Genomic DNA, 24,476 nt, shown 5'->3' with positions numbered 1-24,476 from the left:
GGATCGACAAGCTTTATCGCTGCGCTGTGGAGCAAGGAAAAGAACAAAGACCAAATACTTCTATTTCGGACAGAAAGCGGGCAAAGTGGTTTGTACGATTTTCTTGGATACGTTTTATTTCATTGATATTTCATTGATGTGGGGTCAAAAATGGTTGTGTGTAAATAACAGCCATATTTTATACTTGTTTGTAGTTCTACGATGGTGGTGGTGGTGGTGGTGGTGATGGCGTTGGTGTAAAATCTCATTAGAGAATAACCATCTGTACAAAGAACCGGAGTCCTTTGTTCGAAATGGGGTTACAGTTAGATTAAAAAAAATCATCCAAATCAAGAAAATAAAAAATCTTTGTAAATTTGAATCTGATAATGGCTGTTGGGATGCATGTTGCAGCGCATGTAATGATGTGAACACATCGTATTTGCTTGTTCCACTAGTGATGCCTGGCTTTAGATCAGGGGTGGGCAAACTTTTTGACTCGCGGGCCGCATTGGGTTCTAAAATTTGACAGAGGGGCCGGGCCAGGAGCATTTGGAGGGAGTGTTTGGGCCGGAAATACTAAACCTAAAGCATTAAAGGACAACCGACGCCTCCTGACAATTTATGTCCATAATTTAGTTACTGAGCGTATTTTACAAAGATTCCACAGCATATAGCTATAGTTTGCGTTTTAAGACTTGCGCTGAATATTCACGAAGTCTTGTTTTCGAGTTGATGACGATCCCCATGTGACGTCACGTTTGGACCGCCCCTGACCGAGAAAGCGACACACAATGCATTTTGGGTACTTTGTTTGGTCTGAAAACTTCGTGTTGATCCGTGTTGATGGAGAAATTAGAAGGAAAACACATAAATAACGCCATGGTGAATCGTTGTGTGTTGCACCAAGACAACTATTTGATATTCGCTGACACAAATTCCCAGCTGACAAATCAGCCCATTTCCAATGGAGCTTGGGCGCAATCTTCTGCATTTTCTGGGTGCTACATTGCTGTCATTTACGGCTCGAATTGATATGGGAGGACTCCTTTAATCAATTGCAAACATTGATGCTTTCCTCTTCATAACTATTTGAATCATATTCATTACTGGATGAGTAACAAGAAAGCATCTTCTCCGAATCTGAAGCCATTGTTTTGATTCTCGAGCAAGGCAAGACGTCTTGGCGTGACGTGCTTCATTTTGAAGTCATTTTATTTTGTGTTTTTCATTTGACTAAAAATATCAGCCTGCCTGTTTTGGGTATTTTAGATGCTATAAAACGTTTTTCTGATGTCAGTGGGAAACAAAAAAAATGGTGCCGGTTGTCCTTTAAATGTAGTGTGTACAAACCTCATAGCACAGTAAGAACACTACAACCCAATTTATTAACTGTCTTTCAAATGTGAAAAATATCCCTGATCAGTTAATAAATTTGTCTCAAGGAATATGGCGTTTACATACTACAGTAAAGTCTCGTTATATCGATATCTGATATATCGATAGTCCCGGTTATATCGATACTATTTCTATGCACGCACGGAGAAAATTACATGCAAACAGGGTCGGATATATCGATAGTCCCGGTTATATCGATATTTTTTCGGACTCCCTTGAATATTGATATCACGAGACTTTAGTGTATTTCGCAGATACTTGGAGGAGGAAATGGAAATAGATTAAAATAACATATGCACTGTGATTTAACAAGATTGCGTCTGTTTTTAATAAGTTTTCATTAAAGGGGCAAAGTTAAAGAAATCAACATTTATTGAAAAATGGAATCACTTTCATCATTCAAAACATATTATTCCACAACGAAATATTCAAGCTCAATAATACCTACTTGTGTTAAATTCCGCCAAATCATAGATGGTTTGTCCTGACGGCGCGCTCAACAAACTCCTCACTGACGCCCTCGCCTTCACGCGCAAACAATACACGTGTACCGTCGCCAAGCACACACACATAGGCCACCTGCAGTAGAAATTTGCATACTCGGCACGGCAGCCAATCAGAAGCCTGCTTCTTTCTTCCGGACATTCGCAAGCGTTATAAAGTCGTGCAATTGCATGTCATTTTCCAAAATAGATGCACAGAACATCAGCCCAGAAGAAAGATTCAAAAGAAGCTAACAACATATGTGACGCTACAAAACGTAAATTTACATTAAACCGTGACTGTAAAGTGTACGTGAGACTAATGAAAGGGGCTTAGTGGCTCGTAGGAAGCAATGCAAACGTTGCATTGTGCACCACAATGACAATCGACTACTGCAGCAAAATCTAGCCATGCACATTTACCGCAAATTAAGCAAGGTAGCATTTGTAGTAGGTACATTCTTGATTTTAAAAAAACTTTACTTTGTGACAATGTTTTTAATGTGATTTGTTGTTTCATTGTGCTTCAAGTTGTGAAAAATGGGGCAGGCAACTTTTCAGTTAACTGCCCTGTTGTCCACTAACTTTTTGTCATGAGTTTCAGACACTGTTTTTACTATAATTTGGGCAAGTTCGGCGGGCCGGATTAAAAAGCCTAACGGGCCGTATATGGCCCGCGGGCCGTAGTTTTCCCATGTCTGCTTTAGACCAAGGGAGCACCCGCGCTGCTGCACGTCAGTCGGATGAGAGCCACACATGTCAACTGCCTTCTCCCTCCAACTAACACAGCCATCCTAATAAAGAACCTCAACTCTATCCAGAAGTTGTATCATTTACCGAACATGCTTACACAAAGCAACACATGGTGTCAGAATTGGCCTGGAAGACAAGAGGACGATAAAAGGACTTGGAGCAGGAAGCTTGAGAATGTTGCGCTAGTCATTCTGGCAGCAGTCTTAGCGTTTTAACAGTAACCAAAATGGTAACTTTTCGTAGCGATTGAAAGTACTCACGAGTCACGAGAGAAATGATGCACAGCAGTGTCAATCATTGGTCTGGGAACTCGACAAACATTTTATTCTGGCCATGCTCTTAAAAAGGCTTCACAATTTCCGGGTATCACATGATCAGCTCGTTTCTCAGGTGATGTCAATCATGAAATTTCCTCAATCGTGTCTTTGCCACACACACACATCCACACACGCGCACTCAACACTCCCACTCAAAGACATGTTCACAATTTCATGCAGCAAACAAAAAGAAAAACATTGAAACAAGAAATACATTGTTGTAACAATAAAATCATCCTACATAGTTGCAGCACCCTGCAAGCTTTAAAATATTCACAGTTCTCCAAACAAATATCTCTTGAATCTTTGAAGTTTCACTTTTGTCACCGCCTAAGTAAAAACATCCGCAACCATGTTTTCTGTCGGACAATATTTTACAGATATTTTCCCCTCAGTGTGCACAGACCGTACTAAATGATAATTAATATCTACGTGTTTGCTTCTTTGCCAACACACTGGGTTTTCGGACAACGGTATTGCCCCCTGATTGTCCTCATATTTTTACTGGTCCGTGGCAGTTTCTGCTGTCTGTCCCTTTTAATAATTGGACAAGGTACATGCTTTCTTGAGTTGTGGCCGCCAGTGCCATATATTCAGCTTCACAAGTTGATAACGCCACAGTTGGCTGTTTTCTACTTTTCCATGATATAGCTGAACCTTCCTTAGTTAGGCTAAAACAATATCCGGTTGTGCTCCTCCTGTCATTTATATCGGCAACGCAATCAGCGTCACTATATCCTTCTAGTCTTAACTTCCCTTCAAATTTTCGGGAAGCTCTTGAACTGTAGTACCTTATAGATATTTTAGTAAGTGTTTAACTGCAGTCCTATTCTGCTGTTTTGGTTCAGCTAGGTGTTGTGAGAGTTTTTCATCGTAAGTTTGTTCGTTGTCAGATCTTCCAGGCAAATGACACGTAGATGTATCCCAGAGCTTGATCGTGGCGTGGAGTTGAGCAAGTCGTGCTGTGAAACTCCGTCTAACGCTGTGCGGGAATCTGCGAGTTACGTGTGTGTCTGAGTCTGAGTCCGAATGGTTCTGCCCCGTGATTCCCCCAATCTCTCTGTCCCACGCTGGCTACTTGTATACCCTTGGCCTGCGTGGGAATGAGTCAGGCTCACTTGAAAGGCGCACTTCCGCATGACGCCACAAGTTTGCTAACAAGCCAGCTTAAATCAGGTCTGGTACATGTCATTATGTATATTAGGCTGCCCACTATCTCTCTGTACCCTGACGAGTTGACAATTTCACCCTCACTGTTAAAGTCCAATTTCTGTTCACAAGGGGTGCTTCTTACTTTGCACTAAGCCATTCCAAATTTTCTCAACATTCTCTCAACGTGTTTCTTTTGAGTTATTTTGATCTCTCCTTTGTTTAAAATTGATACATAGGAAGTGTCTAATTAGACCCATATCTTTCATTTTGAACCTTCTTTTTAGCATTTCTTTTACTTCACTGAGTAGGGTATTGTTACACGCCGCGATGATTAAGTCATCCACCCACACTAACAAAATAACCTTTTCATTTTTGGATTCTCTGCAGTAAACACAGTGATCAGCATCATTTAGTAACTTGTTCCAGTTACGCCCTGACTGCTTTAAGCCAGACAGTGATTTGTTGAGCTTACATACCAAACGTTCTCCTGTTTGTGACGTGATCTCAAAACCTTCAGGTTGCTCCACATATGATTCACAGTCCATTGGGGCATGAAGATATGCAGTCATCACGTCCATTTGGTGTCGGGTGCACAGCCACCTGCATCAGGGCTCGAATGGAATTTATATTAGCTGTCTGCGAAAATGTCTCTCTGTAGTCAATTCCTTCCACTTGACCAAATCTTTTGCCACAAATCTGGCTTTACAAGTCTCAGGTCCTATCTGTTATTTTTTTTTCACTGTTTTCACCCAGCGACCAGTCGCTGGGTCAGAGTGAAATTCTCATTTTCTTTCAGGGATTCCATCTCCTCTTCCATTGCAGTAGCCCACATTTTTGACTTTTCAGATTCCATAGCCTCTTTAAAAGTCCTAGATACACCATATGTTACCTTGTAGAAACAGTCAATATTTTGAAAGGCATCCCATTTAAATATTCTGGAGCCCTTTTTTGTCTTTTAGGAAACCTCCTTCCTTGTTCTGTTTGAATATTGCCTGTTTCTACTGTCTCTTCAGCAATCGGTTCTTTGCTTTTTTCAAGTTGTTCTTGACTCGGTTTGACTTCCTTTAGGGGTACTTTACTGTAACTCTGAATATTGTCCCACAAGTCATCACCCGTTTTGAGTTTGACCATCGGTGTTGTTTTTCATTAAAAATTTCACCAGTATATGTCTCAGGACTTTTCTTGTCTCAGTGTAGTACACATTATAGGCTGGACCAGGGGTTTAGTCCTACATGTTTTCCAAATCTCCCTGTTGCAACACACCTGTTGAAACAGCCTCAGTTGCGTTGCAACAGGGAGACTTGGAAAACATGTAGGACGGCGCCCCTAGAGGACCGGAGTTTGACACCCCTGGGTTGGACTATACTTATAGCCTACGAAAATCCCCTTCTCACATCTGGAATCTAACTTCTTTTTGTCCTGTTTATGTATGTAACATTCACAGCCAAATATCTGCATATTAGAAAGGTTAGGTGTTTTTCCTGTAAAAACTTGGTAACGTGTTTGCTGTAGCCGCTTACCGTAGCATCTGTTGCGTATTTGAGCGGCCGTTTGTACGGCATATGTCCGTAGTTGCTTGGGAAGGTTACTTTCCAACAGCAGGCATCTTGACAACTCAAATAGTGTTCGCCAACCTCTCTCGGCAATACCGTTCTGATGAGGCGAGTAGGGTGCACTCGTCTCATGCCTTATCCCATCCTTTCTTCGTAAAGATTGAAACTCTTGCCCAGTGAACTCTGTGCCGTTGTCGTGTCGGATACATTTTATTTTTCCATATGGGGCTTCGTCGGCTATGAATTTTTCTGTAGTTTTTGTCATGTCAGCCTTTGCCTTAATAAAATATGGAGAAATCATCCCACTGTGGTCATCAGTGAATGCTATTGAGTACCTGTGGCCATTTTTATCTGTCGGTTCTAGAGGACCGCACAGGTCTGTGTGCACTAGCTGTAGCACAACTGCAGCTTTAGCATCTGCTTGTCTGTTCCTGCTCTGTCAGCTCACCCTGTGTGCATATTTCACAGTTTTGATTAGGCTTGTGTTTCCCTCGAATGGACATCCCTTTAACCACTTTTTCTAATTTAACAACATCTTCGAAGTTACAATGACCCAGGATTTTGTGCCAAGTTTGGATATCATAACAATCATGTGCTTAATCGACATTTTTCTCTTCTATTGTGTGCATTCGACCAAACACCTCCATTTTGAATTTTGTCCCATCCCTTTGGACTAACCAGTCATTACCGTCTTTGAAGTGGATCTCTGCTCCACTCGCTGTTGTTGCTTTTTACTTGATGATCAGGTTGTTTAATGGTCTCGTTTGTAACGTCGCGAATGCCGAATCGAAGTATGGCGGACATACCATTGAAGCGTATCACAATTCGGGTCTTGCAAACCGCCTCCAGTTGTCGGCCGTGTCGTTCGCTCTCCTCCCTCGCTCGACAAAGTTGCTCCTGGTACGAAGCCACGGTTGGAAAAAAAGTCAGAAGATCTCGTCGGCGGCCGCAAGCAGCCGTTCTCTTACCAACTCTTTCAACATGTCGACCACTCGAGGTTCTTTCTGGTTTTGGGCTGGAAACTGCGTCTGCTCGCCGAACTCGGCCATCGTTGTTGGGGTAATTCGCCATACAAACATCTCTAAACATCGCTCCATAGTCTTTGTTTACATTTTGAACTTCCTCATACGTCATATCCTGCCTTCCTTTACACGATATCGCATTTTCATTACGTCACATCCTGTCGCGTCATTACTATGCGCCGCATAAATACTCCTGCAGACCGTTCGTCTTGCTCTCTCTCTCGCCATGCTCTCTCCTCCGTCCACACCGCGATGTCTCCGAGCTCTCCCAATTAAATCAACTTTCTGTTCAAGACCTGGCTCCCTGATGATTTAACCATCGATCTCCATCTACACCCGTCGAAGCAACGAACCAAGGGCGAACGATAAAAAGATTTGAGATGCGCGAGAATCAACGAGAACGCCTTGATCCGCCTTGAAGGCAATAGAATGAACAAAAGGATTCAGGCAGGGACATAAATGTAAGTTTAAAAAACTAAATAAATGAAATAAAAACAATCAACAAAATGTTTTGAACCAGCTTTGATCTTCTCTCCACGTATATTATTTTCCCACCAGGCGGAACCGTATTTCCAAGCTCCTACTTAGATGAGATTACTTCCGAAATTTGCACTCATGTTTTTTTTTATGACAAAAGAAACAACAATAAAACACTCCAGTCGAGGGACCTTGTCATACACACTTCCTGTAAAGTCTTTCGAGTTGGCGAGATTTTGTCTTGATGGAGCGGAGATGGGCAGTGAACCAGGGTGCAGACCGGGTGAATTGGACCGACCGGGACTTTACAGGAGCCAGGGCGTTGAGGGTGTTCGTGAGGTCCGCGTTGTACCGGGAAACAAGTTCATCAGGGGATGAGTTGCAGTCCGGAGTCAGGGTGGCGATCATCTCAGCGAGGGTGGCAACGTTGATGTCCTTGATGTTGCGATATGTGATGACACAGTGTGGTTTGGGGAGAGAGAGGGTGATGGAAACAGTGAATGAAACCAGGAAATGGTCTGTTATGGGAAGTTCATTAGCTGTGCAATTCTTAGGGATAAGGCCAGACATGCAAATGAGGTCCAGGGTGTGGCCTTTTATGTGGGTGGGAAAGTCCGAGAATTGATGCAGACCAAAGCTGTCGAGTGAGGAGGTGAAGTCTTTAGTGAGGGGAAGAGTGGAATTGTCCATGTGGATGTTGAAGTCCCCGAGAATAAGTACCGGTGGAGGAAAAATCATGGTTTGGGGTGACATCCGGTAACATCAACAGCCTGAAGTATCAAGAAATTCTTGCTGTTCATTACATTCCAAACCACAAGGGAGGGCAAATTCTGCAGCAGGATGTTGCTCCTTCTCATACTTTAGCCTCCACATCAAAGTTCCATCAAGTTCCAAAGCAAAGAAGGTCAAGGTGCTCCAGGATTGGCCAGCCCAGTAACCAGACATGAACGTTATTGAACATGTCTGGGGTAAAATGAAGGAGGCTTGGAAGATGAAACCAAAGAATCTTGATGAACTCTGGGAGTCCTGCAAGACTGCTTTCTTTGCCATTCCAGATGACGTCATCAATAAGTTAATTGAGTCATTGCAGAGACGTATGGATGCAGTCCTCCATGCTCACAGGAGCCATATACGAAATTCATTATTTTTCTAAGGTATCATGACTTTATGTTCTGACGTTATTGTAGCATATTTGCGTATTCAAAATGAAATATATGTATAATTTCTACATTTTTGTATGCGACAAGACTTTTGTACGAATTAAATAAAACTCAATGAACGATACACTTTATTTTAGTATAAGCATAATCTAGAGGGCTTTGCTTTTCATATAAACCATTTCTGATTCCAATAGATCAACTACAAGTCAGGTTATCTGTTGTTTCTACAACTTGGATAAGCGACAAGACTTTTATCAGGGACTGTATATAATAAATATAACCCTGCCACGTTACTCAAGTCTTTTTTTAGCATTTGTTTAGTTTCCCCAATCTTTATTTTGACAATGTATGGAATAAACGACATGGCTTTGTTTATCATTTAGTGACCTCTCGTTTGGGATACATTTATTTGTCTTAATGTAGTTATAGGTTTGAAATAAGGAGGAAATTTGTGTTGCCATAGGACCCTTTCTGGTTTTTCCCAAACCCAGACTTCTCCTCTCCTTTTTGTTTCCTGAGGATTTTTGTTCACTTTACCCCCTTCTTTTCTTTTGACATTTGTTAAAAAAACAGTGAGGGTAAGCACAGTTTGCGAGTACTCTCCTGAAAACAAAGTGTGACCTCCCCTGGTCTGCTGAAAATGGACACCTGTTGCAACTTCAAATACAGAAAACTCAAAATCTCCTTCCTGGATCTGAATCAATTCACTTTTTATTCTTTTTCCACATGGCGAAGATCTTTGATGCGATTTGAAGTTCCGTGAAGCATACGGAGTTGCCAGCCGGGTCTACGAAAGCCACCCATGCTCACCAAGCGCCGGTCGGTCCGTGCGGTTTACTTGTCGGCGTGGTGCGTGCGGACAGCCAAGCCAAACTGACCTTCTGGGCGTGGCTTTCATCGCCCACTCGGCAAGCGTTGGGCTTTTCTCCCGTGTTCCTTCGCATTTGCGTGACCAGCGTTTCCTTTCGGGCGAAGGTCCGGCCACAAGTGGAGCATCCGAAGGGTTTTTTTGCCCGTGTGCGTCCTCTTGTGAAGCTGCATGTTTCCCTTTTGAGAAAAGGCCTTGCCGCAATACAAGCAGCTAAAGTTTTTTTCTCTCGTGTGCACTCGCATGTGCTTGTCCAGACTTGGCTTTCTATAAAAGGTGAGGCTGCAAAAGGACCAGGCGAAGAATTGCTCGCTGGTGTGGATCCGCAGGTACCGTTTCAGGAAGTCCTTTCAATAAAAGGCGGCGCTGCAAAAGGAGCAGGCGAAGGGTTTCTCTCCGGCGTGGATCTGCATGTGCCTTTTCAGGCGGAAGGGCATTTCGCTGTGTGGGACCTCATGTGGACGCTCATGTTTTCCTCCAGAGAAAACATCTTGCCACACACAGCGCAGCAAAAGGGTTTTTCTCCTGTGTGGATTTTCACGTGTCTTATCATGTCGGAATTGTAAGTGAACTTTTTCTCTTCCTCTCCTTTCGGCTTTTCCCTTCAGGGTTCGCCACAGCGAATCAGAGTCCTCCATCTAAGCTGGTTTTGTGCATCTTCTTCTCTCACACCAGCTACCTTCATGTCCTCTTTGACAACATCCATAAACCTCCTTTTCTGTCTTCCTCGCAGTCTTCCGCCTTGCAGTTCAAGGCTCAGCATCCTTCTTCCGATATAGTCACTCTCTCTCCTCTGGACTTGTCCAAACCATCTCAGTCTGGCCTCTCAGACTTTCTCTCCAAAGCCTCTAATATGAGTTGTCCCTCTCATGTACTCATTCCTGATCCTATCCAACCTGGTCACTTCCAAATAAAACCTCAACATCATCTGTGCTACCTCCAGCTCTGCTTCCTGTCTTTTCTTCAGTGGCACTGTCTCCAGTCCAAACATCATGGCTGGTCTGACCACCGTTTTACACAATTTTCTTGTCATCCTTGCTGAAACCCTTCTATCACACCCGACATTTTTCTCCAGCCCTTCCAGCCTGTCTGGACAGGCTCCTTCGCCTCTTTACCACACTCTCCATTGCGCTGGACAGTTGACCCCAGGTACTTAAAATCCTCCACCTTCTTTATCTCTTCTCCCTGTAGCATCACTCCTGGACTTGGATCCCTCTCATTCACACATATATTCTGTCTTGCTGTGACTGATCTTCAGTCCTCTCCTTTTCAGGGCATACCTCCACATCTCTAGTTTCTCCGTCACAGCAAACATCATGGTCCAATGAGATTCTTGCCAAACATCGTCTGTCAGCCTGTCCATCACCATCGCGAATAAGAAGGGGCTCACAACTGACATTTTTCTCTCAACCGCAAAAGAAAAATTCATCGACATGTTCAGAACGAAGACCAATGTTGGATGGTGAGCCCAGTCAGGTTAGACAAACGTCACCACCATGTGACGCCATAGCGGGGTTCTAATTGGATGGAAGTTAAATCTAAGATGGCTGCCGCCCAACTGTGTTTTTGTCCGTTCAAATGAAAGTGCGGCGAATCGACATCTTCCGATTCTGGTCCAGTCCGTGGGTCATTTGGTACCGGGCCGCGCAGAAAGAATAAACAATTTACATAATTTCCGTTTTATTTATTATCTGAGTCCGAACTATGTTTTATTTTGAAAAATGAAAAATTACCAGATTACATCGGTCTATGACTGACTCTTGATGCATGTCAAAACGCTTGTCTCGGTCACGTGATATATTCATATCAGTCATCACACGTGATATATATATCATTTTATTTTGTTGTATTTATCTGCCGGTCCGTGAAAATATTGTCTGGCATTAAACCGGTCCGTGGCCCAAAAAAGGTTGGGGACCACTGCTTTAAAGGACAACCGACACCTCCGGACAAGCTGCATCCACAACCTGCAAAATCACCCCAAATGATCTCCACTGAGCGCATTCTACAAAGATTCCACCGCATATAGCGACACTTCACGTGCCAAAACTCGCGCCGAACATTCATGAAGTCACATTATGCTGTTATTATTATTAAATTATTATCACTTTTACTAGTTGCGATTATAGAATTATTAATATGAAAAGCAAATTAGTGACAGCTGATCATCGGACCAGAGTAACCACAGGAAAAGTGAAAGTTAGCATCCACTAACTGTGCACATATAAATAAAAATATTTGATATAGTGTATATTTTTTACACCACTAATTCGTTTTTCATATAATTTAAATGATTTTTGGTAATTAATTAATTTAAGCAACAAAATAAAAAACAAAACTGAGAAGCCATTTGGGAGCCAAAAGATTCGGATCTTTTTAGTGAGCCGAGCCAAAAAAACCTGCTCTCTGAAGGGAGCTGGAATTCCCACACTAGAAGCGGCGTCTGCTCGCCTGACTCGGGCCTCGTTCTGTCGACGTCGCTTTGCGACTCACGAGAATCCGTCGTCAAACCCGAGCTTGACTGCCTAACAGTTGGGGCAACACGTGGGAGCTTCCGCCATGTTGCATGAGGTGCAACTGCCCCGGGGTGATGCTCAGCTTGTGGGAGGCCCTTTTATCAAAGACAAACTATATGGCCGCTAAATATATTGGAAGTGCACAGAGTCTTTTACAATGGATGGACAAGGAAACGGGAACGTATTTTTAAGTTAAAAAAAATAATGAATGAAAACAATCAACCAAATGATGTTTTGAAACTGATTTGCGATTCTCTCCACATTGATTATTTCCCCACCAGGCGGGAACATATTTGCAAGCTCCTACTTTGAAGACCGTTTCAAAATTCTGCTGCCGCTGCGACCCTTTGGCGAAGGTCTTTGATGCGATTTGGACTTCAGAGAAGCGCACGGAGTTACCGGGTGCACGAAAGGCACCCTTGCTCGCTGAGCGCCCGTCAGTCCGTGTGCTTTACTTGTTGGTGTGGCGCGTACGGATGTGCAAAGCTAAAGGGCACTGATGGGCGAAGCTTTTGCCGCACACTCCACAACTGTAGGGCTTTTCTCCCGTGTGGATTCGCATGTGCCTGACCAGCGTTTCCTTTTGGGCGAAGGTCTGGCCACAGGTGGAACATCCGAATGGTTTTTCACCCGTGTGCGTCCTCATGTGCCTGACCAGCGTTCCATTTTGGGCGAAAGCCCGACCACAAATGGAGCATCCGAAGGGTTTTTCTCCCGTGTGCCTTCGCATGTGCAAGACCAGCTTTCCCTTTTGGGCGAAGGTCCGACCACAAGTGGAGCATCCGAAGGGTTTTTCTCCCGTATGCCTTCGCATGTGCCTGACCAGCGTTTCCTTTTGGGCGAAGGTCCGACCACAAGTGGAGCATCCGAAGGGTTTTTCTCCCGTGTGCGTCCTCATGTGCGTGACCAGCGTTCCCTTTAGGGCGAAGGTCAGGCTGCAAGTGGAGCATCCGAAGGGTTTTTCGCCCGTGTGCCTTCGCATGTGCTTGACCAGCGTTCCCTTTTCGGCGAAGGTCCGGCCACAGGTGGAGCATCCGAAGGGTTTTTCTCCCGTATGCCTTCGCATGTGCCTGACCAGCGTTTCATTTTGGGCGAAGGTCCAGCCACAGGTGGAACATCCGAAGGGGTTTTCTCCCGTGTGCGTCCTCATGTGCGTGACCAGCGTTCCCTTTAGGGCGAAGGTCAGGCTGCAAGTGGAGCATCCGAAGGGTTTTTCGCCCGTGTGCCTTCGCATGTGCTTGACCAGCGTTCCCTTTTCGGCGAAGGTCCGGCCACAGGTGGAGCATCCGAAGGGTTTTTCTCCCGTATGCCTTCGCATGTGCCTGACCAGCGTTTCCTTTTGGGCGAAGGTCCAGCCACAGGTGGAACATCCGAAGGGTTTTTCTCCCGTGTGCGTCCTCATGTGGACCACCATGTTTCCCTTCTGAGAAAAGGCCTTGCCGCAATCAGAGCAGCTATAGGATTTTTCTCCTGTGTGGCTTTTCATGTGGCTCATCAAGTCGGAATTGCAAGTGAACTCTTTGCCGCAAACGGAGCAGCGCAAACACTCCTTCGGGGAGGAACACTTTTGCCGTTTGCGGGACCTTTTCTTGCCGGGGACCTTTTTTGGAGAGCCCGGCGATGTTTCGTCCTCGCTTTGCCTGTCGGCGTCCGACATTGGTGCCAGGAGGTCGTCTGGCGGCGACCCTTCACACCACTCGGGCGCCACGTCTTCACTCGCTTTACTTTTCAGGCAGTCGCCAGTCGGGCTGACATCGGCCTCAAAATGGGAGGAGCTAGGCGGACGCTGCAGCTCCAAACAGGAGTGCCCCCACGGAGGCTGAGGAGGAGTTTCGTCCAGACCGCCACTCATCCGCCGGAGATCTGCGGGACGCAAGCAACGCAAATACAGTCAAACTTGGGTTTTCGACCATAATCCGTTCCAGAATCAAAAGTGGCCCTTCGACGTTCCCCTGTGGTCCCCCTTCTCCCATTTCAATTTGTTCGCTGAACCCAAGTCCAATATGATACAGATAATACATTTGATGATGTGAAATTGCTTTTCATCACACTCAAAGACACTTTAAAGGACAACCGACACCTCCGGACAAGTTGCATCCATAATTTGTAAAATGACTTCAAATGACTTCGACTGAGCGCATTTTACAAATATTCCAGCGCATAAAGCTATATCTTACGTTTTAAGACTCGCGCTGAATAATCATGAAGTCTTGTTTTTAAGTTAATGACGATGCCCTAAGTGACGTCACGGAGGGAACGCCCCTGACCAAAAAAGCGACATACAATGCATTTTGGGTACTTTTTTCATCTGAAAACACCGTGTTGACCGCGAACTTAGAAGGAAAACTACATAAATAACACGATGGTGAATCGTGTTGCAGCCAATTGCGGTAACACGCACAAAGAAGGTGTAAGTTGACACAAATTCCCAGCGGACAAACAATGCAGCATTTCCAACACAGCAGAGCAGTATAGCGCTAGCCGAGGAGCTCCCTGGAGTGCGCGAATCCCCGCTTGGATAACCGCTGGCATCCTATCAGCCAATCGGTAGAAAGTTGCGTCTTTCTAGTGGTGAAAGAGAGCAATCGTCATAATCGTGGAGCAAACCTATCGGACAAACATTCAGCTGCTGGAACTAGGAGCTAACCGGAGTTAGCGATGGATAGGAGCTAACCGAAGTTAGCAATGGATAGGAGCTAACCGGAGTTAGCGATGGATAGGAGCTAACCGGAGTTAGTGACGGATAACCGCTGTCATTCATACATAAGTTCCTAACTCTTCATCTTGAAAGTTTAAACAGCGTTTTTCATGCACAACCATTAAAGGGCAACCGACGTCACTTTTTTGTTTTTTAACTGACATCAGAAAACGTTTTATAGCATCTAAAACACCCAAAACACGCAGTATGATATTTTTATTTAAATGCAAAACACAAATAAATGTGACTTAAAGTATCCAAAATCTGTGAAAAATTGAGCTGCGAATTGGGCATTTTCAGAAGGTCCCGCCCCCTTGTTCGTGGTGTCACACCAAGACGTCTTGCATTGCTGGAGAATCAAAACAATGGCTTCAGATTCGGAGAATATGCTTTCTTGTTACACATCCAGTTATGAATATGATTCAAATAGTTCTGAAGAGGAAAGCATACATGTTTGCAATCGATTTAAGAATTATATGTGCCATTTTGAGGCAACATTGGGGGAAAATCATTCACAAAAAAAAGAGGCACAAAATGGCGACCTCCGGTGGCCACCTCCGCTTCCACAGGCTGACAAATTCCTTATATGGCGCTTGGATGCCCTCTTCTGGCGGCTTTTGGGAGCAACACAGTTCTCAGACCAAACATGTACAGCAAAATACAGTGATTTGATGGAAGGACGCTACAATGCGGTCAATTTCGGTCAAGGGGCGGTCCTTTCATGAAGTCACGTACGGACTCGTCAACCAACTCAAAAACAAGACTTCCTGAATATTCAGTGCGAGTCTTAAAACGTAAAATATAGCTATATGCGGTGGAATCTTATTCAAATATGCCAAGTAGAAGTCATTTGAAGCCATTTTACAAATTATGGACACAACTTGTCCAGAGACGTCGGTTGTCCTTTAAACAATCTGCATTGATGTTGACATCTTGTAGCTTATTATTTGTTATTCATGTCCTTATATGCCACATATCACGGAAGTTGATGCTACATTGCTTATTCACGGAGCTTCATATGTCGTGTCCTTCACCAGTTTCGTCGCTTACGGCTCGAATTGAGACGGAAGGACTTCTTTAATCGATCGAAAACATTTATGCTTTCCTCTTTAGAACTACAGTGATACCTCGGTTTACGAACCCCTTGGCTTACAAACTTATCGGTTTACGACCGTTAAATTTATGAAAATTTTACCTTGGCATGTAAACTTTTTTCGGGATACACACGGAGCTGCCTCAATGAGTGATGTGTCGTTCGCGAACGAGCCCGTTCGTCTAACAACAAAATGGCAGCCGGCTTGTTTTGGTCCTCTATTCCCCGCCCCCAGTCTTCGGTTAAAGCCACGTCATTGGTCAAGAACACAGCAGTGAAGAGGTGGGGTTTACGGACAGAGAGAGAGTGAAGCCCTTCTCCAAGAAGAAAATGGCTGCCAATTTTTTTTTGTCCTCTATTGCCCGCCCCCAGTCTTCGGTTAAAGCCATGTGATTGGTCAAGAATGCAGCCGTAAGGGGTGGTAGTTTAAATATGAAATAGACAGATGGACGACAGTGAGAGAATTTCAACTTTGATAGTTCAAAGGCAGAGTGTAGACTGCAAGGTTAAAATATCCCATCAATCAGGCTCCACAAACAACCCGCACAAGCCATCTGTCCACTTGATGCAAAAGGCTATCAACCCAACTAAACAGAACACAATTGATGAGGAACTAGATAAAATGATCGCAGAGAAAGCACCGAAAAGGGATCATTCCTCAAGATGGTGAAAGAAGAAGGCTACTTTCCTCATCAAGTTTTTAACTGTGGCGGCTTGGAATTGAAGCAGATTTATGTGGAACAGGAGATGTGAGACAATCTCTTTTGGTCAATGGATGCTACAGCTGCGTGTTTGCTTTCAACATTTAGCTTGTAGTCGGCGTGCACATTCCACCATGATGTCCCTGATCCACTGGTGGAAAGACGCTTTGATCCTCTCCTCTTTCATCTAGAACTGCTTCATGTCATCACAAAGAGGGTACAGCAAGTCCTGAAGAATGAATGTCTGTCTGTGACTTTGATTTGTCATATTGTCTCTATGCTGTCATATTATTTGTTATTTAGTTTTTTTTTGTTCTTTTGACTTCAAGACGGCGCCCCGAGAGTGGCTGCCTTTCCAGCAGCTCATGTATTTTGTTTTTCTACTTTCATTCCTTTCATCACTTTGCTGCTGTGAAATGTAAATTTCTCCACTGTGAGACTAATAAAGGCAAATCCAATCCAATCCGATCCAATCCAATGCTGAGGAAACCGGCCACTCCATTCCATCAAGCCATCAACGACCATCACAAAGGTCAAGAAAACAACTTTATTATACAGTACAGTTTATTTCTTTAATTATAATACACACAGCACATTTATTATACTTAAAATAAGGTATATTTTGTGTAGTTTTAAAGGAGTTTTAAAGGTGTGAACTGCTGTGTATTTTATCATTAAACGTGTGTTGTGCATTGCTGTGCATTCTATCATTAAACGTGTGTTGTGCATTGCTGTGCATTCTATCATTAAACGTCATTAATATATATATATTACGTCATTAATATATATATATATATAACGTAATATATATATATATATATATAACGTCATTAATATATATATATATATATATATATATATATATATATATATATATATATATATATATATATATATATATATATATATATATATATATATACAGTAAAGTCTCGTTATATCGATATCGGATATATCGATAGTCCCGGTTATATCGATATTTTTTCGGACTCCCTTGAATATCGATATAACGAGACTTTACTGTATATATATATATATATATATATATATATATATATATATATATATATAGAGTTGTTGTTTGTGATCATTTCTCTTCTGCGATCTCTCCGAACACTCTCGTATGCTCTCATCTGACTGACTTGCAGCAGTGCATGCTCCTTTGGTCTATGGCAGGGGTTGGGAACCTTTTTGACTAAGAGAGCCATAAAAGTAAAATATATAGAAATGCTTTTCAGTGAGAGCCACACGCACGCGCGCGCACATACAAACGCTCATGTGCACGCACACACACACACACACACACACACACACACACACACACACACACACACACACACGCACACACTTTTCAACAAAATATCAGAATGTATTATTTAAAATAACTTCGTGATAGTACTCACCGTTAACATGGATGGTTTTCCGTTCCTCGTGATTGGTAAAAATCCAGGCAAACGATCGGAATGAAATTCAATTTGCCGGTCCAGAGGCGAAGTTACTGCTAGCTAGCCTGCACACGGCTCATAAGCTTCCACACTTGCTATCTGCAATCTACTTCTCGCAGACGTATGTTGATGCTCACGTTAACTTGGGACTTGTTAAAATGTCACTGACATGCGACTGTCATTGCAAATTAGAATCAGAACATTTTCTCTCCTCTAATTCACGCTGAAGTGCACGAGTTGGACTCATTTAAAGGGGCGTTTACCCGTTTCAACATGACGGCCACTATCATCCAATCAAAATGGCGCTTTCGGCCATTCTAGGTCAGTGTCATCCAATCAAAATTGCGCTTTCCGCTAACTGCAGCCCCAACGGGAAATGAACGGCGAAAAATCGACAATATGTATTTAGTTTTATCGGCGAGCCATATGCTATCTTCAAAAGAGCCATATATGGCTCGCGAGCCATAGGTTCGCGACCCCTGGTCTATGGCCACGAAAGGAGCATGGCCAGGCATCACTAGTCGATCAAGCAAATACGATTTGCTCATATCATTAAGCCGCAAGAGTGGCTGCCTTTCCAGCAGCTCATGTATTTTGTTTTTCGACTTTCATTCCTTTCATCACTTTGCTGCTGTGAAATGAGAATAATAAAGACAAATCCAATCCAATCATTACATCTCCCTTTCTTAATTTTATTCTTTACCTTTAACAAATGTAATGAATTTGATTTTGTGTGTGCAGTAATTAGCAAATTTAAACTTGAATAAAGTCGTTCGAAATTTCCCAGCAATAAATGAATTGACATTCACATTGGCTGCAGTATCCGATTTGAATTTGAGATGAATGTCCTCCACTTTCAGTGTAGTGATCCAAGCTTTTTCTCCTCTTTCATCTTTTACAGCATGCACATAAAGTTCCTCCACTTCATAATGATCATCTACTGCATCTATCTTGCCTATCATTTCTTGGTTCCTGCAGCAACAAGCAAAGTGATTTGCTTTGTCGCAGTTTTGACATATTTGTGCTGCACACTGCTTTGGGGGATGTTGCGTACCACGAGTACAACATTTTTGTTTGAATATATCTTATTTTTATTGGCTTGTCTCACTCTTGCTTTCATATCAGCAGTTTTGTTTTGTTGAATCTGTGCGCATTTCTTTCCGCTGCATCCACATTGCAGCTAGCATCATTTAGCAGCTCTTTAGCCTGTGATTTAACAGTTCTACACAATGCTAAGGTTTTTTCCAGGTCCAGATCTGATTCTCTGAGTCGCCTTTCTCTCAGTTTATTGTCTGTAATGCCACACACTATTTTGTCTTTGATCAGTGATTCTGTTAATCCACCAAACTCACATGTCTTTGATCTGTTTCTCATCTCATTTGGTCACTAGTTTCTCCAACTGTCTGTACACATGTGAAGAATCTGTACATTTCAAACGTCACATTGCATTTCTGAATGCAGTAAGCTTCAAACTGTTCCTTTATTTTTGAAAGCTTCATCTTGTCATCTTCAGCATCAAATGTGAAATTATTGTAGACCTCTAGAGCTTCCTCTCCTACAAAGTGCAATAACATGGATGCTTTCATCTTCACATGGCTTTCATCAGCTCCAATCGCAAACAAATACAGTTCAAAACGTTGCTTAAATCGCTTCCAGTTTTCAACCACTTTACCTGTTAGCTGCAGAGCTGTCGGTGGACGAAAAGCTTCCATTTTTGCCGTTTTCTAGCGGGGGTGGTGCTCAATGTCTTATTCTTTTTCCACCGTGGAATCTTCCTTTCCAAGTCCTTTTATCGTCCTCTTGTCTTCCAGACCAATTCTGACACCGTGTGTTGCTTTGTGTAAGCGGGTTCGGTAAATGATACAACTTCTGGAGAGAGTTGAGGTTCTTTCTTTGGACGGCTGTGTTGGTTGGAAGGAGAAGGCAATTGACATGTGTGTCTCTCGTCGGCTCTCATCAGACTGACTTGCAGCAGCAAGCTTCTTTGGTCTATAGCCAGGCATCACTAGTCGAACAAGCAAATACGATGTGCTCATATCATGACATGCGCTGCAACATATATCCCAACATCCATGATACGATTCAAATTTCCAAACAAGGATTTTTTATTTTATTGATTTGGATGATATTTTTTAATCTAACATCTGATCAGAACGACAGTCCCATTGTTCGATACTTGAGGTGGTTTTGTGTGCCTTCGACCTGGTCTGGTTGCGGCGGGGTTGTTTTTATTTAATAATGTAAAATTGTCATTTTTGATTGAGCGTTTATGTTGACTTTTTTCGGCCTCTTCTTCGTGCTATTCTGAGACCGTTTTCATTCTGTCTGGGTGAACGCGTCGTTGCCTGAATTATTTTTCAACAATTTTTAAAATCCAAACCGTTGACGGCGTAGAATTCTTTTATTTCGACGGTGGTGAACGGGGTTCACTGTGGACAGATTTCCGGGATGCAGAGTATTCACAATTGCTGATTCGACGCCAGCTCAGACTGCGGTCCAAAACGCGGTCGACACGCGTTGACCAAATTCTCCTGAATTTGTCGGCGACGTGCTCAAAACGACCACTCGGAGCGCCCACCACTATCTTACTTGGTTAGAACGTCTTTCGTTGAAGGTTGTGTCCGATTAAAGTCGTCTCGGCCTCCGTTGGACTTTCTAGGCCTCGTTTAGCTTAGCCGAGTTTGCTAGCCGCTAACAAAGAGGCCCTCGTGCTCAACGCATCGCTTCGCAGATCTTAAGCGAAACATTTTGGAACTGTCGTGTGAACAATGTACGAAAGGAGGAAACCAGGAGACGAGAAGGACCTTTGTGAAGAAAAAGAGGACCACAACGGACAACGTCAACTGCAGGACGCCATTTTGAGGATGCAGAGAAGAATTGTTCTTCAAGGACAAGGTTGGCTCTTACTGCTCGTTTCGCTTGGTTTCAAGTCTTTTTAACAGGCTTCGTGTATTGTTTTTTTTTTGTACACAAGCGCTCAAATAAGTAACATGCAATGGCTGTAGGAAATCACGAGTGCAGAGGCACAAAGCTCTCATCACATATTTATAGAATCAAACGTCTCGAAACTTGTGCGACAGACATCAGGACGTTTGTTTCTAACCAAACCGATTCTGACACGAAGTGGCTCTTGTAATGGATGGATGGATTTGCCTTTATTAGTCTCCCAGTGGAGAAGTTTACATTTCAAAGCAGCAAAGTGATGAATGATATGAACGAGTGATGTGTTGTTCGCGAACGAACCGGCTTTTAGAGCCGGATCTCTGAAGTGTCCTCTATTCCCCGTTCCCGGTCTTCGATTAAATCCACACGTGATTGTCGATATCCGTTGTAGAGGAGGATGGGGAGAATTACAGACACATGCAGCAGTGAGTAGAGGTGGCGCAGTGTTTGGGTAGACAGGTGGACAAATGTTTTTACATTATGCTGTTATAATTATTCAATTATGATATTTTTTACTACTTGGTATGATAGCATTATTAATATAAAAACCAAATTAGTGACAGCTGATCATCAGACCAGAGTAACCACAGGGAAAGTGAAAGTTAGTGGATGCTCTCTGTGCACATATAAATAAAAATATTTGATATAGTGTATGTTTTACATGAGTAATTCGTTTGTCACATAATTTTACATGATCAGAATCAGAATCATCTTTATTGCGAAATATGTAGAACACACAAGTTATTTTTTTTCCGGTCGAACATGCTGCACTAGTATCATCAAAAAATTGCAAAGAGACACTATACAGTTCCATTTGGGCTGCTGTTCAAAAAGTTAATGGCTTGGGGGAAGAAGCTGTTTAAATGTCTGCTGGATTTGGTGCGCATGGATCGGTCGCGCCTGCCTGAGGGGATGTTTTATGAAAAATTGCCTTGTTACAAGTTCGGAGAGATCGCAGCAGAGAAATGACCACAAATAACAACTGTGTATATATATATAAAAATATGTATTTATTGATAAAACACACAGCAATTTACAGCATTTCCCGATCATGAGTAATTACGCTAGACACAAACTGTCACCTCTATGCCCCCACGTAAAGACTCCAACATCACGGTTAAGATCCAGAATAGTATACATTGCCGTTGACAGAGGGCGGAGAGCCGGCAAATACACCCCGGTAGAGTAATCTGGACTGGAAAACCCAAAGCTGGACACTCGTGCACAGTTCACAGCAGACTCTAACCAATATTGAGGAAAACCCCATCTTATAGACCCACTCTTTGCTAAGAGAGGTGGCCAGCCTGTCCACGCAGGAGATAAGTCATTCCTCCTCCTTTTCCTCAGCCCCGGACTAACGAACAATTTTTGGCAGGCACACAAAGGCGTGTGAGAACCTGCAATTTCCAAAACCAAAACAAATTTGGTCAGTGTGACCGATTGTGCCAGTGTATCCGACCCAGGTGTTTCGACTCAGAAAAACAAAAAGGCGAATACAAAACAGTCAATGTGAGAAGCAAAAAAACGAATACAAAACAATCAGTGTACCCAGGTGTTTCGACTCAGATACAAAACAATCACTGTGAAAAGCAAGAAAGCCAATACAAAACAATCAATGTGAAAAGCAAAAAAGTGAAACTACAGTAAAGTCTCGTTATATCGATATTCAAGGGAGTCCGAAAAAATATCGATATAACCGGGACTATCGATATATCCGACCCTGTTTGCATGTAATTTTCTCCGTGCGTGCATAGAAATAGTATCGATATAACCGGGACTATCGATATATCCGATATCGATATAACGAGACTTTACTGTATATATGAGTCAGCTCAGGACACCAATAACTATTTTTATCTTCCTTCAGGGGAGTAGCTGGGAAAGGTGGTGGGCAGGGTGTGGAGAGTCCAGTAGGATTTTCTGAGCCCTAGTTTGGATTCTTGCAGTGTGCAAGTCCTCGAGAGTGGGTAGGGCGGTGCCAATGATATTTTCCCGCCGTCCTAACTGTCCGTTGAAGTTGGATTTTTTTTCCGTTTTTGTGGTGGCCCCGAACCAAACTGTGACGGACACAGGATGGATTCGATGACAGCTGTGTAGAAATGTTGCAGCACCCCCTGTGGCAGGCCATGCTTCTTTAGCAGCCTCAGGAAATACAGTAAAGTCTTGTTATATCGATATCGGATATATCGATAGTCCCGGTTATATCGATACTATTTCTATGCACGCACGGAGAAAATTACATGCAAACAGGGTCGGATATATCGATAGTCCCGGTTATATCGATATTTTTCGGACTCCCTTGAATATCGATATAACGAGACTTTACTGTACATTCTCTGTTGGGCCTTTTTCGGGATAGAGTTGGTGTTGACCTCCCACTTCATGTCCTGGGAGACTGTGATTCCCAGGAACTCGAAGGTCTCAACGGTTGACACGAGGCAGTTGGATAGTGATTTTGTGGTCGTTAATTAATTAAAGCAACAAACAAACAAACCGAGGAGCCATTGGGAGCCAAAAGAGCCGAATCTTTTTAGTGAGCTAATCCAAAAGAATTCCCATCACAAATATGAACAACTCGTATTTGTTTGTTCAACTAGCAATGCCTGACTAGAGACCAAACGGAGCATTTGCTGCTTTGAGTCAGTCGCTTTCTTTCGCTCCGTGGCTCGCTATCTTTCACAACTTTGCTGCTGTGAAATGTAACTTTCTCCACTGCGAGACTAATAAAGGCAAATCCAATCCAATCTCTCTCTCTCTGTCACGTTCTCGCTCCATCCGTGTGTGTGTGTGCGTGTGATTGGGTAATTTAACATATTGATGTCACCTGCGAACGAACTGATGATGCGAGACCCGGATGTTGTCACGCCTTTTATGAGCATGCGCAGAATAAATGTTTGAGTTCCCAGACCAATGATTGACACGGCTGTGCGTCATTATTCTCTCGTGAGTATTAGCCATGGTTAAGGTAAACTGCCATCTTGATGACTTTTGAAACGCTAGGACTGCTGCAGGAATGTCCAGCGCTACAGTCGTCGTTGAATGATTTATATCGAAGCCATTAGATTTCGACGTATTCATCTCAATCCGTTGTTGAGCATATTCAGATGACGTCCCTTAACTGCTGTTGATTTCACGGGGTGCAATAGCACGGCGTGTCCACCGGAGAGCGATGACGTGCCTTGCTGCCAATTGATTCGGCGGAGAGCGTCTACATCCATTGTTGAATAGTGGCCAAAACAAACATGCGGATCAAACCTCGAAAGATGGAGGACACTGATTTGCTGTGGCGACCCCTTGAAAGGAATAGCTGAAAGCAAAAGATTTGATGGACTTCGACTGCTGTTGATTCGACGGTGTGCGCTGCAACATGCATCCCAACATCAGTTATCTGATTCAAATTTCCAAACAAGGGCCACATTTCTTATTTTATTGATTTGGATGCTTTTTATTAATCTAACATTGGATCAGAACGACAGTCCCATTGTTTGATACCTGAGGTGGTTTTGTGTGCCTTCTACCTGGTCTGGTTGCCAGGGGTGGGTTGTTTTATTAATAATGTAAAATTGTCAGTTTTGATTGAGCGTTTATGTTGCCTTTTTTTCTGTCTCTCCTATATTCTCAGAATCAGAATACCTTTATTCGTCCCACAATGGGGGAATAACTGAGACCGTTTTCATTCTGTCTGGGTGAACGCGTCATTGCCTGAATTATTTGTATTATTTTAAATCCAAACCGCTGACGGCTTAGAATGCTATTATTTCGAAGTTGGTGAACGGCGTTTACTGTGGACAGATGTCCGGCATGCAGTTTTCACAATTGCTGACTTGAGCAAGCTCGGACTGTGGTCCAAAACGCGGTTGATACCCGTTGACCAAGTTCTCCCTAATTTGTCGGCGACGTGCTCAAAACGCCCACTCGG

At 43.2% G+C, this 24,476-nt stretch overlaps 2 protein-coding genes across 3 annotated transcripts in view; both read right to left on the bottom strand.

Moving 5' to 3' along the window:
* LOC148899801 (uncharacterized) overlaps positions 1-24,476 on the bottom strand; it is a 205,621-nt gene that overhangs the window by 137,538 nt on the left and 43,607 nt on the right. The gene's annotated exons all lie outside the window — the stretch shown is intronic.
* LOC148899802 (uncharacterized) lies at positions 11,434-13,808 on the bottom strand. Its single transcript, XM_088995282.1, has one exon. The coding sequence runs from the start codon at positions 13,527-13,529 to the stop codon at positions 12,129-12,131; it is 1,401 nt and encodes a 466-aa protein (XP_088851408.1). The 5' UTR covers positions 13,530-13,808; the 3' UTR covers positions 11,434-12,128.

This window comes from Hippocampus bargibanti, linkage group LG04, assembly GCF_051943395.1.
Source record: "Hippocampus bargibanti isolate YZ-2025 linkage group LG04, ASM5194339v1, whole genome shotgun sequence".
NCBI classification, from domain to species: Eukaryota; Metazoa; Chordata; class Actinopteri; order Syngnathiformes; family Syngnathidae; genus Hippocampus; species Hippocampus bargibanti.
This window is presented reverse-complemented; position numbering and strand designations above follow the sequence as displayed.